We start from the raw sequence: 15,000 nt of genomic DNA, 5'->3' as shown, positions 1-15,000 counted from the left end.
CCAGTTCCATCTCTTCTCTCACTTGCTCTTCAAAGAACATAACAAGGGTTGGAGAGGTCAGTCAAACCTTCAAGTGGTTAATGGGGACGCTCAGGGTTCAAGTGGTTAATTTGAATTAATGTTCAGGATTGTGCTGTGTGCAGCACTCCTCCTCTTCCTCCTCTTCCTGCCTCTCCCACACTCCCAGAGGGGGATCGTTGGGCCTCCTCCACGCCTGGCCGTCTCCCCTACTGCCTACCCCTTCCCTCGGCCTCCCTGCCTGCGCCTCTCCCCGCCATCCCTCACTCATGGAGCCTTCTTTCCTCCTTCTCTCCCCTCGTCCCCCCTTCCCTCTCTCTCTCTCTCTCCTCTCCTCTCCCCGCCATCCCTCGCTCATGGAGCCTTCTTTCCTTCTACTTCTCTCACATGTCCCCTCGTCTCCCCTTCCCTCTCTCTCTCTCTCTCTCTCTCTCTCTCTCTCTCTCTCTCCTCTCCTCTCCCCGCCATCCCTCACTCATGGAGCCTTCTTTCCTCCTTCTCTCACATGTCCCCTCGTCTCCCCTTCCCTCTCTCTCTCTCTCTCTCCTCTCCCCGCCATCCCTTAATCATGGACTCAAGGAGCCTTTTTCCTTCTCCTTCTCTCACATGTCCCCTCGTCCCCCCTTCCCTCTCTCTCTCTCTCTCTCTCTCCTCTCCCCGCCATCCCTCACTCATGGAGCCTTCTTTCCTTCAACTTCTCTCACATGTCCCCTCGTCTCCCCCTCTGTCTCTCTCTCTGTCTCTCTCTCTCTCTCTAGACAGTCATCCTCTTCAAACAGGGGTCAGAGTTTAACACCCCGCCCCTTCCCCCCGTCCCCCGTCTGAGACAAAAGTCTGCTTCAAACTTCATATTTTTCACGAAAACAGCGGATGATGTCAGCCCCAGCCTGGGGTCTTCACATTCAGACACACATACACACACAGACACACACACACACACGAAGACACTCGAAAATAGACCCCTCCGCATGGGTTTAGTAAAGAATTTACAAAGAAACAGCTGGCGGGTGGGGCGGGCATGGCAAGCGTGCATTTTTTTCCCTGCATTCTTCCAGCTATCTTATCGGTTTGTTGAGATACAGCGGCTGGTGAGGAAATTAATACATGGACATGGCACAATGGAGGGTGAGTCAAAAACCCACAATGCTGTGGTGTTACCAAAGACTCGTAACACGCTGAGTGGACATTCTTGTGCATAGTAGTGACCTGCTGTACATTACAACAAGGACAATCATTCTATTTATACATTGGGGAGATAACTATGTTTGGCAAATTCAGATGACGTGCACAGTGCACACTGACCAGACACATGCAAACAGACATGCACGCACAGAGATGGGCAAACACACAAATTGCCTCGTGTTGTTGCCAATCTAATCTTTGCTTGATGTTTTTCCAGGTAGTATGCTTCCCGGAGTTTTGCAGAGAGACCAATTTACAGCAGCAGTTGTAAGATTGTACACAACATGACGCAGGGATTAAGACCTGACACTACAGGTTCACACAAACTACGTTTAGACACCAAATGGAAAACACTGACACTGAAGTCAGAGTTTGGTAAATTGATTAGTTAATCAAATTAATAAATAATCAATTATTAAATTTTATATATATATTGTATTGAAATAAAATAAAATGTACGTATGTAACAGTTCATGATACGTTAAATCTCTAGTACAAACTGCTTATAAACGCTCATGAAAAAATGATAGGTAATTATTATGAAATGCGTGTAAACGTCCTACAATATTTGCGTCTGAGATGAAGTTGAGGTGAAGTATAATGTATATTTAAAAAAATGAAATACTCTAGCAAGGTAAAAGTAACTCAAATTTGTACTTACTGTAAGTACAGCACTTGAGGAAATGTACTTAGTTACTTTCCACCCACTGCTCACAACTGTATTATTATGAGCGGATGAGTGTGTGGGGAAAAAAAAACCTGCATGGCCTTCTGACTATATGTCCCTGTCTGTGAAACACATACAGCGGACTGGGGAAGGAGGGGGAAAAGAAAGACAGAAACACATACAGGTCGTCGTCGTCGTCGACAGAGTACAGCATCTTGCAATGGGTCTGGTCCACAAGATTCGATACACCACCAAGATACCCATGTACCTGTCTAAATACTTCCTTAATGTAAACGAAGTCCACACCCACAACACCAGAGGGAGTGCAACAAACCTATACAACCCAGATTCGGCACAAACAAGGGACTAAATTCTTTTCGCTCCTATGCCACCAAAATGTGGAACGCCCTACCAACAGTCATTAAGACATGTGAATCCCTTGACTCCTTCAAAACCGCTCTCAAAGGGCACCTACGGATGGCTGCAATTCGTAACTGGCCTCTGTAAAATCTGAATCCCCCCCACCCCCCCCACCCCATTTTCCCTCACTGTATATTGTATCTTTTCCCTTTTTTGCTTCCCATATGATGAATTTAGCTACATAGAAATGTCTATTTGTATGTCTCTAAATGTTTGTATGTCTTTAAATGTTTTGATGAATTGAACAATGTGGACCCTGTTGTAAACAAGTGTAATGCTTAATTGGGTCGTCCACTCACAGTTGACAGTCTTTGTATTGAGTTTGTGCTTAAAATGTACTGTAAATTCTACAAACTGTTAATAAATATTTCAATCAATCAATCAAAACAGCGGGGGAAGGAGGGGGAAAAGAAAGACAGAAACACATACAGCGGACTGGGGAAGGAGGGGGAAAAGAAAGACAGAAACACATACAGCGGACTGGGGAAGGAGGGGGAAAAGAAAGACAGAAACACATACAGCGGACTGGGGAAGGAGGGGGAAAAGAAAGACAGAAACAAAGAGTAGTTGTGTGAGGAGGAAGGTCTGGGGAGTTTTCTTTTTATGAGACAGAAAGAGAGAGAGAGAGAGGAGGAGGAGGAGGAGGAGGAGGAGGAAGGAAGAGAGCCTGCATGGGACCGGGAGAGCCTGAGGAAGAGGAACAGAAAGAGGAAGAGTAAAGGAGCCATGGTGGTAGAGGTCAAGGTTTATGACAGCGATAGGGAGAGGGCGCACGCACGATTTGAATGGTCTGCCGACCATTCAAATCCTTCACACACCGATGGCGGAGGAAACCATGCAAGGCACCAACCTGCTCATCGGGAGCAGTACGTTAGGAGTTAAAAGAGTCTTGCTCAAGGACAGTTCGACGCAGCCAGGAAGAGCTGCTGGGGATCGAAGCTGGAACCTTTGGATTCCAAGACGGACGAGTCTAGTCTAACTCCTCCTGAGCCACTGCAGGCGCCGATCGACCGACTGATTGATCGATCGATTATGTGTAATGTTTTTTGTTACTCCCTCTATAGTCTTGAAACATTCAGATCTATGTTAGTTCTTCTGTATGGGATATAGCATAAAAACGCTACCTCAGAGCGATATTGCATGCTGGCACATTTTGTGTTTCTTCTTTGCTATACTGTGTTTTTGTTGTTTGACTTGCTGTGAAGAGCACAGAGACCCCATGGGGGGATGTTGCACTATAAATAGAAAATAAAATGAATCTAATACATATATAGCCTATCCCTTTCAGAGCCTATTTCATATAACCATATATTTTTTTAATTATATACCATACATTATTTATTTATTCGTGTATATTAATAAATGTACCGTAGTATATTTCTTTAATATTATATCTATACATAATTTATTTGCGTAGCCTATATTTATTTGTAATGCGAGCTGCCTATAGCATGTATAGGCCTACATAATACATTACATTGTTGCTCCTTCACCTTTCCAGCTACCACCACTAGTATACAGTATACACACCACTGTGTGACTGAACTCCCTCCAGCAGCTCAGCTTCCAACAGGGCACTGTCGCCGCTCCGCTAGTATGAGCATCCGCTTGCATCATCACCACCACCCTGATACCTGTTGAATACCTCAGGCCCTCACATCCACTGACTCCGTGGAGGTGTGGATGACATCATCATCATCACTACCGCTGTTCTACGTTCTCCGCACGCACGCGCTCATACTGTAGTGTAGTGTATTAGTATATGTCTAGAATGGCTGTGATGAATGCATATAAATAATACATAGCTATATGCACAGCCATTATATGAAAGGAATTATATTAGGATTTATTTATTTAGAGTGAGTATTCTTCTGCAGGCTATTTACTGTTTTTATATTATGTTGTGAATTTCTGCTGCTGTATATAGGAGGAACGTATTTTTCATGTTTTTTCCAAACAAAGCAATCATGAATATTTTGAATACACAGTCAATCTAGGGCTACTGTAATGCTGTCTTTAATCCTGGGCTCAATAATATAGTTTGACTTTGAACCGAAGATATAGCCTATATATAACCAGACAGTCGGAACTTCCCCTTCAGCTTATGCTATGGAAATAAAAATTGAAAAGTATTCAAACTCAATAAATGCAGAGCGGGGGATTAAAAAGAGAGAACGTTATACTCACAGCTTGTGTCGTTTGGATCCCACACGTGTTCACTGTTAAGTGTAATTAGTCCAAACTATAAAACCACTTCAGTGGCTGTGCGTAAAAGCTGGGCTCATCGTCGACATATGTCCATTCAAATGCGTGATAATGTTACAACTACAACCGTTACAAGCGAACTGACAGTGTGTGTGTGTGTGTGTGTGTGTGTGTGTGTGTGTGTGTGTGTGTGTGTGTGCGTGCGTGCGTACGCGTCTGTGTGTGCGTATGTGTGTGTCAGCCACCAGCGAGTGAGTCAGTCTGACCGCCCCAGTTTATACTTTGACTAGGCATCCTGATTCCTTTTTCAGTGCTACGCGGGGTCCTAGAGCTAGTCTGCTAGTGTTACTCCTTCCAATTAACCATAACCTACTTACTGTCTGGTACTAGTCTAGTAGTAGTAGTAGTAGTAGTAGTAGTAGAAAACAACAATAATATTCATAATAACAACAATAGAGTTCCACATTGTTGTCTATTTGTCTATTGTCTAGTTGTCTATTGTTAGTTCCAGTAACTAGTGTTACTCCTTCCAATTAACCATAACCTACTTACTGTCTGGTACTAGTAGTAGTAGTAGTAGTAGTAGTAGTAGTAGAAAACAACAATAATATTCATAATAACAATAATGTATTATTATTATTATTAAATCAATGTCAACATCATTGCCCAAGCAACAGACCAAAGGAGTTTAAAAGTATTTCAAATTGGCAGCCTTTATTCCATCATTTAATTTATTAGGATTCAGCAGCAGTATAGTGACGACAGGCAGATTTGGAATAACGAGTGTCGTACAAACTCAAAAAAGCAGGGAAAGAAAGTTTGATATTGACCTGGGTTGTAAGAGTTGATAACACAGATCTTGTATTTAATAAATAAAATAAAAAACACACACACACACACACACACACACACATACAGAAATAATAGCTGTAGGAATTATACCTGATCCTTCAGACCAACACATGGAACCTTGTAGCTCTTACTAAATTCATTTTTGTTCAGGCAGTGTTGGGGGATGAAGAAAGTATTTTATGTGGATAATTAAACACACCTCAACTCAGACATATTACAATCTATGTCACACCGCCGATCAAGATGACCCCTGCAGGAAGACTATAGGTTCATGTTGACCTGGGAACGATTCTACAAATGTCTTCTAAATCCTGACAGTATTCTGAAAAACCCAGTCGTTCTCAAACATTTTCATGTCAAGGACCCCCAAGATTATATGTAATTGGCTGCCGAACCCCATCTGAAAATATGTTGTTCCAGGGACCTCGGCCAGAAGCAAAGATTTGAGTTCCAAACTTTAGCTCTGAAAGAATATATATTCAAAGATTTGCGCCACATTTTCACGATTGTCCAAAAATAGCAGACCTACAAGCTCGTAGCGCGGCACTCGGTGCCGCGCTATGAGCTTGTAGATCTGCACTAGCTAGAGCATAACATAATGCTTAAAACACCAAAAGGGGTCCCCCGTCCAGAATGGGTTAATAAACATGTCTGAGGCATACAGTATATATAGTGTCGGGGGCTTTGTCAGGGTATCTGTGTGCCCATATATGGAGATACCTGATATATGTCATTAGTATGCATATATCCAAACAATTTGACAGCAGGCACCGCATTCATATCCATCGATCCTAGTTTGTCTCGCTGTCCATCCACACTTCCCTTGCTCTTTCCTTTATCCATCTCTCTCTGTCTCTCTATCTCCTTCCTTCCCCTCTTTCTTTCTTTCCTCTGCAATGCCCTGTTGCATCACGTTGAGCTTTATTTAACTCACTGATGCCCCAACGTCAATTCTTTGTATGAACTTTAAATACTTGGTAATACTATTTTCATGGGTTCCTTCCGTTCGTCCATCCATCCTAACTTTTTTTATTATTTCATTCAATAAATCTATGCTTTCATTCAGAATCTGGTAGAAAAGGCATGGCCGACACTATTCATCTTATCTATTTGTTCCATTCTGCCAGTTCTGTCCAGGAGGACATATTGGGTCATTTATGGGTCACTGTACAATTCTGAGTGCTAGTTTTAACTCTAAAAGTGTAACATTCATCATTTTTGCTGTGCAGTCTGTGTCTGACTCTTGGAAACATGAAAGAATTCGTACACACCAACTGGCAGGCTCTTAGGAATGAACACACGCACAGACACACAGACACACAGACACACACACACACACACGCACACACACACACACACACACACACGCTCACGCACACACACCACAGAGCAAGCACAGTGGAGGAAGAAACAATAGCACGTCAACTAAAAAGGCCAGAAATCACAAAGCGAGACAATGACAGGATCCGAGTGCTGCGTTTTAAGTTAGAATGAAACAGTATTCATGGTGTGGTGGACTGGTTTGATGTGGGAACAGCATCCCAGCTTCTATTCTGAGGCTCAATTTATACTTCATTGTATGACCGGTGTCACGCTCTGTATACAGCTGAACTACAAGCTCACAACATGTCACAGAGGCCATTTGTTGTGAGCTTGTACGTCTGCTATTGTCAGTGTCCAACACGGTACAATTTAGTGACCATTGGCTGATAATGGTCCATATCTCCCCCCCCCCCCCCCCCCCCCCCCCCTTACATTCCTAAACGTAAAAAAAGAAGTGAAAGCTAAAACATCAATGTATTGTTCTAGTACGTGCTGGAAATTTGTCACTGTTTTTTTTTGTTTTCGGTTGTTTGTTTCCAATTCAGTTGAAAATACCTCCACGTTCCATCATGTCATAGTTCATTCAGATTACAACTTAGGTCACAGTGAGGTGGCGTGGTTGCTATTATGTGGCTCAACCCTTGGGGTGTAATCACACAGTGGATACTCATCTCCTGTGGTCATGTGGTGCTGCTGGTATCCCAGCACTGAGCGCTATAAGGGCCTGCCAAGGGCCAATGGCCACCACGTTGCAAGCTGTCATCCGTCGTAACCTTCAATCATAACAGGTTTCATAAACTTGATTCTCTGAAATAGTAACAATATGAGGTTATTTAATCTCTCGGGACAGATTTTTTCTTTCTTTCTATCTTTCTTTCTTTCTTTCTTTACCAAATGGGTTCCCAGATTGTGAAACACTAACTCAATCCACTCCATGCTTAGCAGAGAACTGATAATTATGGCTTCAGAAAAACAACACAAATGCACATTTAAGTCAAATAAATGAAAAGAAAAAGAAAGGGAAACGGTATTGCTTTGGTTTCATATTTTCCCCACAATGTGAATCCCCTCTGGTGGTCAGATCATTCGTTTTAACACATGATCAGAGCAACACTGCCTGTATTGAACCATAAGATGATGCATTGTTGTAGCAGTATTATGGTGTCGACTGCGTGTATTTAATAATGCTCAGTTTTGTCTTATCTCTTGGTCTGTCTTCCTGTCACTATAGCTGCCTGCCTGTCTATCTGGACTGTCTGTCTGTCTGTCTGTCTGTCTGTCCAGGCTGTCAGTGGATCAGAAGTGTTGTTATGTTAATATGCTGCCATCTGCTGGTAGGATATGGTTAAGGCATCCAACACAGCTTGGACTCAAGCCACTTCACCCAAAAAGATCCAATAATAGCGATAATGTGATGACTTGCTGAGTCTAAAACCAGAGACCTAGCCTATCTGCCGGTCATCAAATTATTGGCTAAGGAATGCAACAAAAACATAAAAATCTCCATGAATTCAAGGCTTCATGGGGTGTGTTAAAAAAAAAGGATTTTCTTTTTTGGGTGAACCAAAATATTGCAAATCTACAAGCTGTTAACACGTCGCAATGCAATGGGTTGTGAGCTTGTAGACCGCCTATTATCCCCTAATGTTCACCCCAGAATAGGGACGCTAGGGTTCATGTGGTTAAAGACGTTAAACGAGCCCCATTTATAGTACGGTGGTGTCGCTTGCCAAAAACAGCAAATCCACAAGCTAACACCACGTTGCATCGTCAGCTCTTATCTGCAAGCAACACTGCCAATGCAATGGAGTAGGTATAAAAACGCCTCTCAAACCTGACTGTCTTCTTGCCTCCCTCTCTGTCTGTCTATATATCTCCCTCCTGTCTGTGTGCGTCTACATGTCTGTCTTTTTGTTTCCTGCTTTCTGTCTGTCTGTTGATTTAGTGCTGTATTGTGTACCCAACCACAGTAATTTAATCAAGCAATGATGAAACACGATTATTTTGTCTTGCAGTTGTGGTCTGATCAGATTCATGTCATGGCCTGTTTGTTGCCCAGCTGACCTGGTATGGACAGGACCTGTGCAGTGTTGACAATTTACAGTCCATTTGTGATTAGTCAAACAGTTCTCCTCTTAACAGAGGAACAGTAGCAGTTTTCTGTGTAATCCAGTTCCCCTGAGCAGAGCAGTTGGTTTGGACTGGGTCTGTCATCCTAAATGACCAACGATAAATCGAACAGTTCCTCTCTGTGTCTTAAGTTGTCTTACAGCAGCATTTCTATGCTCTTCCACTGAGCCAAAAGGTTGAGCGTGGTTTGAGGCTTGACCCAACCATGAAGGATTCTTCATCAAACAGAAGCACTGCAATGGGTCACACAAGTCAGGGGAGTGTCTCTACTAGAACTAGATCATTTGAAAGAGTTCCTCTGAGCTTGACAATGGATCCTGGTTAGGTAGGCCTTACGGCTTACTGTGACACTTGGAGTAGGAGGTATCCTGATGGTCACTCAGCTCAAGAGGCATCAAGCTACAGTACATAGCTCTGTTGAGCCAGGCAGTCGTGTTAGATCAGGTAGGCCTTCTTGTGAAGGTGTGAAGGCTATCAAAAAGGTACAGTAGAAATCTGTGGCAGGCCAGAGTCATGTTGGATCAGGCAGACCTTCGTGTGAAGGCATGAAGGCTATCAAAAGGTGGTAGAACCTGCAGCAGGTCCGACAGCCGTGCGCTGTTGTCTGCTCAGAAAAGTCGGACCTGCTTCTTCAATTCATTTTTCTTCCACTGAGGCAGACAGTCGAAGGCAGACATGGACATCCCAAACACTCTGTAGAACTCTTCTGGAGACATATGGCGCTGGTACAGAGAGAGAGAGAGAGAGAGAGAGAGAGAGAGAGGAGAATGAACGATTACAACTTCCCTAGTAATGGCTGTCCACCATGTCGTTACTCTTTAGTAATGAATGTCCACTGGATGTCTAGTAATGAGCGTTCACAGCTGTGTCCATCCTTACCGCGACATATTAAATCCTACACGGGTTGCATGTGCATATGACATAACCATGCCCTGCTTCTGTGGCCAACGCGTAAGTGCCTCTCGGCCTCTCACCTACAACAACTGTTACTCTATGGACTTGACCGCGATGGAGGCCCGCCGTCTGAAGCGAACTTGAGCCATGAAATGCGACACCACCGAGCGAGCTAAAGCGAGCGCGTTGCCGTGTCGAACGTTGCAAAGTTCTCTTAGCCGACTCAGGGCCTTTCGAGTTGCGACGCGAGAGAACAGTAAATAATGTTCTGGCGAGAGCCTTTGCCCCAACTGCCACTCAAAGTGGCTACTGGCCAATCACAGCACGTCCTTGCACAGCCCATGTAGGCTTTCGAAGGACGCGTCCTTACCTCCAGCCTGGCTCTGTCAACATCACTAGGGAGACGCTGTTGTCCTCTGACATGGACCACCAGGGACTCATACGGGTAGATCTGGACAAAGAAAGAGAGACACCTTATTGTTCATAACACTTTATCATAGAGTTCCTTCACATCGGGAGGAAGGAAGAGAGAGAGAGACAGACAGACAGATGGGTACGATGATATGGAGATAAATCAATGCTTGTAAAGCAGCTAGAGTGCTTTGTAGTTTGTAGTTAAGGTGAGTTTATGAATGAGTGAGCAAGCGTGTGTGCGTGCGCGTAGGCGGCCGCGCGTGTGCAGGGCTGAGTGGGGGGCCGATTAACCCATTCTGGGCGGGAATTGGTGTTGGCATTACGTTATGCTTTAGCTATTGAAAAATAGCAGATCTACAAGCTCGTAGCGCGCCACCGAGTGGCGAGAACAACTGACATAGAAACATAGCTTTTTCAGAAAACTGTCAGGATGTAGAAGACATGTTTAGAATCTGATCTCAGGTCAGAATGGATTAACATTGGCTCTTACATTACACTCTAATTGGAGAGTGATCCATCAGGCTTTGTGTGCCGTCGTACCGTTTACTCCCACGTCAGGCCGACGAGCATGTGGCCGAATGCGGCGGTTCAATTATGCACGCGGGGCGGGTGATAGTACTGACAGTCAATCAGTCAGAAGACTGTACTTTATGAATGTCATTTGATTGTGCTTTCCATTATCCCTTCTCACAGAGGCACGGCCCTTTATCAGCGCTGACTGGCTCTGTGACAGTTCAGTACATTCGACAGTATAGGCCTGCAACTATTCTCCTAGCAATTTATCTATACTGTAGATTACTTTTTCGATTAATCAAATGACAGAGAAGCGCTTAGAAGTGTGTATGTGTGTGTGTGTGTGTGTGTATATACTATGTTAAAGAGTTCATATATTATGCTATTTTATTAACTTTTCGGTGCGAGGGTAGCTGTAAAGCAGCCAAGTTACAAATAAATAGCAGCAACTGCTTCATGCTTTTTGCCCAATTCTGCCTTACATGTAAACATGGAGAAATAAACCAACCATAAAGTAAAGTAAAGGTACAGATATTAATATTATATACAGATATCAGAAAAGTATTTTTACTTGCTCACATCATATTATATATTTAGATATCATATTCATTTTATCAGACACGCACCCTTCCTATTCAATCCCTTCCAACTTTTCTTTCTTTCTTTATTTTTATTGTGAGATGGATGTTTTCGATGAATCTATGATGGTTAACACATCCCCTCCCTCCCGTTACCATAGGCGATAATGTGAGGCTAAGCAAAGAAGAAGAGCCCTCATCCGGCCGACCCAGAAGTGATTGCCCTCAATTGTCGCGCCAGGCTCGCTCACGGCTCGCTCAGGGGCCTCAGGATCTCGGACTCGGTCTCTGACTTTTAATATGCATAGCGCAACCTCAAATTAATGTTTTATTACGCTCTAAACATGGTCCTTTATCTCTAACCCTATTCAACTATAGCTAATTAAATTAAATACTGGTTCATTTTTGGAACCAGACCTTCAAAATCTCTTCCAAATCCGTCAACAAGGCCTGCCGTATGCACTGGAAAAATATGTGCGTGACATTTTTTAAACAAATTTTCATATAGGAAAACTATTGGTGGAGGTTTGTCTAACGGTCTAACCCATGTTATGCTTAGCTGTGATTGGACCATAGCAGTTTGGGAAGGGGCTTTGCTATAGGTCAATTTTAGTAAATAAATCAAGCATCCGATCCGGGGTAGATGACAAAAGCCTGAGTAGATGATAAAATGCCCTTTTCTTTGAAGTGAAATATCACTTTAAGAACATTTCTTTTCATAGTACAAATAAGGAACAAAACAGCCAGAAATTAATGAATGACTAGTACTAATGTAGCTTTCAAGTAGTTCAGCTGTTCTTTCCACCATGTCGGGGTACAAAATCTACATTGTTACATTTCAGTGGTACCGTATATCAACATAACAGATCCATTATAACAAAGAACGAATTATTCTCCTGCATCCATTGTCTAGTTTTATACAGTATATGATTCATTCATCCTCAATAGCGTCCTGGGCTGAATGACGGCATAACTCTGAACTGATTAGATGATTAGATCATAATTTGAGTGTGTGCCACTGAGCCCTTATCAGACAGATGCTCTAAAACATAAAAAGAAAGTCACCTTGCCAGCCTGCCTCCACTATTCTTCTCACAAATACTGTACACTTCCGGGCCAAGGACCTGTGCATGCACAGAACACACTGAAATATCTCCCTATTTACTCATATCCAACTCAAAGCGCGTCCTGTGCACTATAAAGGACAGGCACAGAAATGATCCTTACAAACATCAAAATGCATGAATGCAGTATGAAGCATGTCCTAAGTTACCATAATAGACATACTATTACTACAGTATGTCCATTGTTGAAACTCAGGGGTCTTGGTCTTGGCAGTAGTATCTGCAAATGGCTGTTTGACTTTTTGACAGGCAGGCCACAATCTGTACGAATAGGGAACAAGCATTCATCTAAGATATTGACCAGGACTGGAGCGCCCCAGGGCTGCTGCCTCAGCCCCTTGTTGTACAGTCTGTTCACCTATGATTGTGTCGCCAGGTGTGGCAATAATTCTATCCTCAAGTTTGCAGATGACACCACAGTTATAGGACTAATATCCAACGATGATGAGAGGGCCTATAGGAGGGAAATTGAAGAGCTAACCCTATGGTGCCAGAATAACAATCTCTCTCTAAATGTCAGTAAGACTAAGGAAATCATCGTTGACTTTAGGAAGTCTAAAGTTAATCATAGTCCCTTATCCATCAATGGCTCATCTGTAGATATAGTGGACAGCTTCAAATTCCTGGGTGTACACATCACAAACACACTCACATGGTCTCTAAACACCAAAGGTATCCTTAAGAAAGCGCAGCAGCGATTGTACTTTCTGAGGCGCCTCAGGAGATTTGGCCTGAGCACCAAGGCTCTTGTTAATTTCTATCGCTGTACCATAGAAAGTGTTTTGACAGGATGCATCACAGTGTGGTTTGGTAACGTGACTGTTCAAGATAGTAAACAGTTACAGAGAATTGTGAAGAGAGCTGCCAAAATTATTGGCACTGAATTGCCACAGCTACACTCAATCTATACCACACGCTGTAAGAAAAAGGCAGAAAACATCTTAAAAGACAGCAGTCATCCCGCCCACTCCCTGTTCTATCTCCTCCCATCCAAAAAACGCTACCAGAGCATCTCATCGCGCACCACCCGTCTCAGTAATAGTTTTTATGCTCAAGCAATCAGGTTGCTTAACGAAGAGATGAAAGCGAGACGTAGGTAGTCATGTGCACTGTACGCAGTTTTTAAACTGTACACTGTTACACTGTATGTTTTTTTGTTGTTGTGGGGTTGTTTGGGTGATTTGTTGTCTTGTTGTGTTGGGTTGATGTTTTTGTGTGTAATAAGGCTAAGAGTGCTCCTGGCACAAATATTTCATTGTATGTCTGTACCTGTATGGATATGCATGTGACTAATAAACCTGAACCTGAACCTGAACCTGTTGTGTCCTATTGATTCCCAAACTGGCAGTCCCCAAATGACTGTGGAGGGTCCCAGTTCATTATGATTATTTTTGCCCTTTTTGTGTGCTGTGACTTACCTGCTCTTGACGATGCAAGGAGAGATGTACTCCATTGACCAGTTGTATTGCAGTGGCATAATCTGTATTTTGTTATTTAATGTGGAATGAAATGACAACGTCTGCTAATTCTGATGTCTTCACTGAGCTTCCCAACCCAGTTTTAAAGCTCTGTTAAATGTATACCTCCTTTAAATGTTAATTGGTGTGTTGGTTTAACCCAACTGGCGTGGCCGAATAAAGTGTTTGTATAATATATAAAAAACAACAAAATGTTTTAACGATTGTTTTATAGTCGATTAGCTTTGGGCTTGATTAACCACTCAAACCATAAGCTCACATCACATGACATGAGCTTAGGGCTTGAGTGGTGGAGAGCCTTCAGATCTGCAAAGATTGATTATTTTAATAAAATAGATTATTTAATCGATGAACTGGTTGTGCAACTATTTGGCAGAATAATTTACCTTGTACTCTGAAAAGAAAAAAAGGAGAAGAGAAAGAAGAGAAGAATTATATTGTGTGCTTTTATGGTTAAAGACATGTTTTACGTTGAAAATATTAAAATGTTGACGTTTTCTGGTGAACACTGACCTCTGATCTGCCAGTTAACAGCGTTATTACTGTCGTACTGGTAAAAGTCTCCACCAGCACTCCCAGGCTGCAGCAAAACCACACGGAAAATAGATCAAAATGAACAACACAATACTGCCTCACGTTCTCAGATACTGGAATGTGTCTTATATTATCACCATTTACTCAAATACAGCTAACGTGGAGAAAAGGAGGCACTGGAGCAACTCAGACAGTTTAAGCCCTTATTTATTATCAGGGTGCAAGTAAAAAAGTAAAAAAATATTTTAAAAGAGTAAAAAAGCAGAGATAGGAGGTTTTTGACCACTAATCTCTCCGTCTGACTTCATTCATTCTAATCAATGATGGGAAAAAACAATTGTCTCCACAGTTGGGAGTTAGGTGGTTTGAGGTTTGGTTTGAGGAACCAATGGAGGGTCAGAAGCGCTTTTTAATACTTTTCATTTGTTCAATATTTGTAAAACCCACACACAGACTAAAAGGGTGTTCATGGCACTTAAAAAAAGTTAAAAAGTAAGTAAAAAATTTGAGTTAGCTGGTTTCTGCCCCACACATCGACGATATGCAGATACACATGGACATGCAATTGTCATTTTCAGATTTATTTGACAAAATTGAACATAATTTCTTTCTTTCTCTCTCTCTCTCTCCCCCCCTCTCTCCCCCCCCCCCCCCCTCTCTCTCTCTCT

General features: G+C 42.7%; 3 protein-coding genes across 6 annotated transcripts in view; 1 reads left to right on the top strand and 2 right to left on the bottom strand.

Moving 5' to 3' along the window:
• Positions 1-4,658, bottom strand: part of LOC310875190 (actin filament-associated protein 1-like 1) — a 39,271-nt gene extending 34,613 nt beyond the window's left edge. For all 4 annotated transcript variants that reach the window (XM_083788328.1, XM_083788330.1, XM_083788329.1 and 1 more), the window contains exon 1: positions 4,475-4,658. The gene's annotated coding sequence lies outside the window, so the exon portion shown is untranslated. The remainder of the gene's footprint in view (positions 1-4,474) is intronic.
• The window catches only part of ubtd2 (ubiquitin domain containing 2), a 393,205-nt gene that overhangs the window by 207,509 nt on the left and 170,696 nt on the right, over positions 1-15,000 (top strand). The window lies entirely within an intron of this gene.
• The window catches only part of LOC310870246 (actin-binding LIM protein 3-like), an 81,967-nt gene continuing 72,184 nt past the window's right edge, over positions 5,218-15,000 (bottom strand). Inside the window, exons 19-22 of the mRNA XM_083781395.1 lie at positions 14,312-14,378; positions 14,185-14,192; positions 10,062-10,142; positions 5,218-9,519 (exon numbers count right to left, since the gene is read on the bottom strand). Coding sequence (XP_083637521.1) covers positions 9,406-9,519; positions 10,062-10,142; positions 14,185-14,192; positions 14,312-14,378 — 270 coding nt within the window. The 3' untranslated portion in view covers positions 5,218-9,405. The remainder of the gene's footprint in view (positions 9,520-10,061; positions 10,143-14,184; positions 14,193-14,311; positions 14,379-15,000) is intronic.

Source organism: Protomyctophum parallelum (assembly GCF_964188405.1).
Source record: "Protomyctophum parallelum genome assembly, chromosome: 1".
NCBI lineage: Eukaryota > Metazoa > Chordata > Actinopteri > Myctophiformes > Myctophidae > Protomyctophum > Protomyctophum parallelum.
The sequence above is the reverse complement of the archived record's forward strand: the minus strand, read 5'-3'. Positions and strand labels throughout refer to the sequence as shown.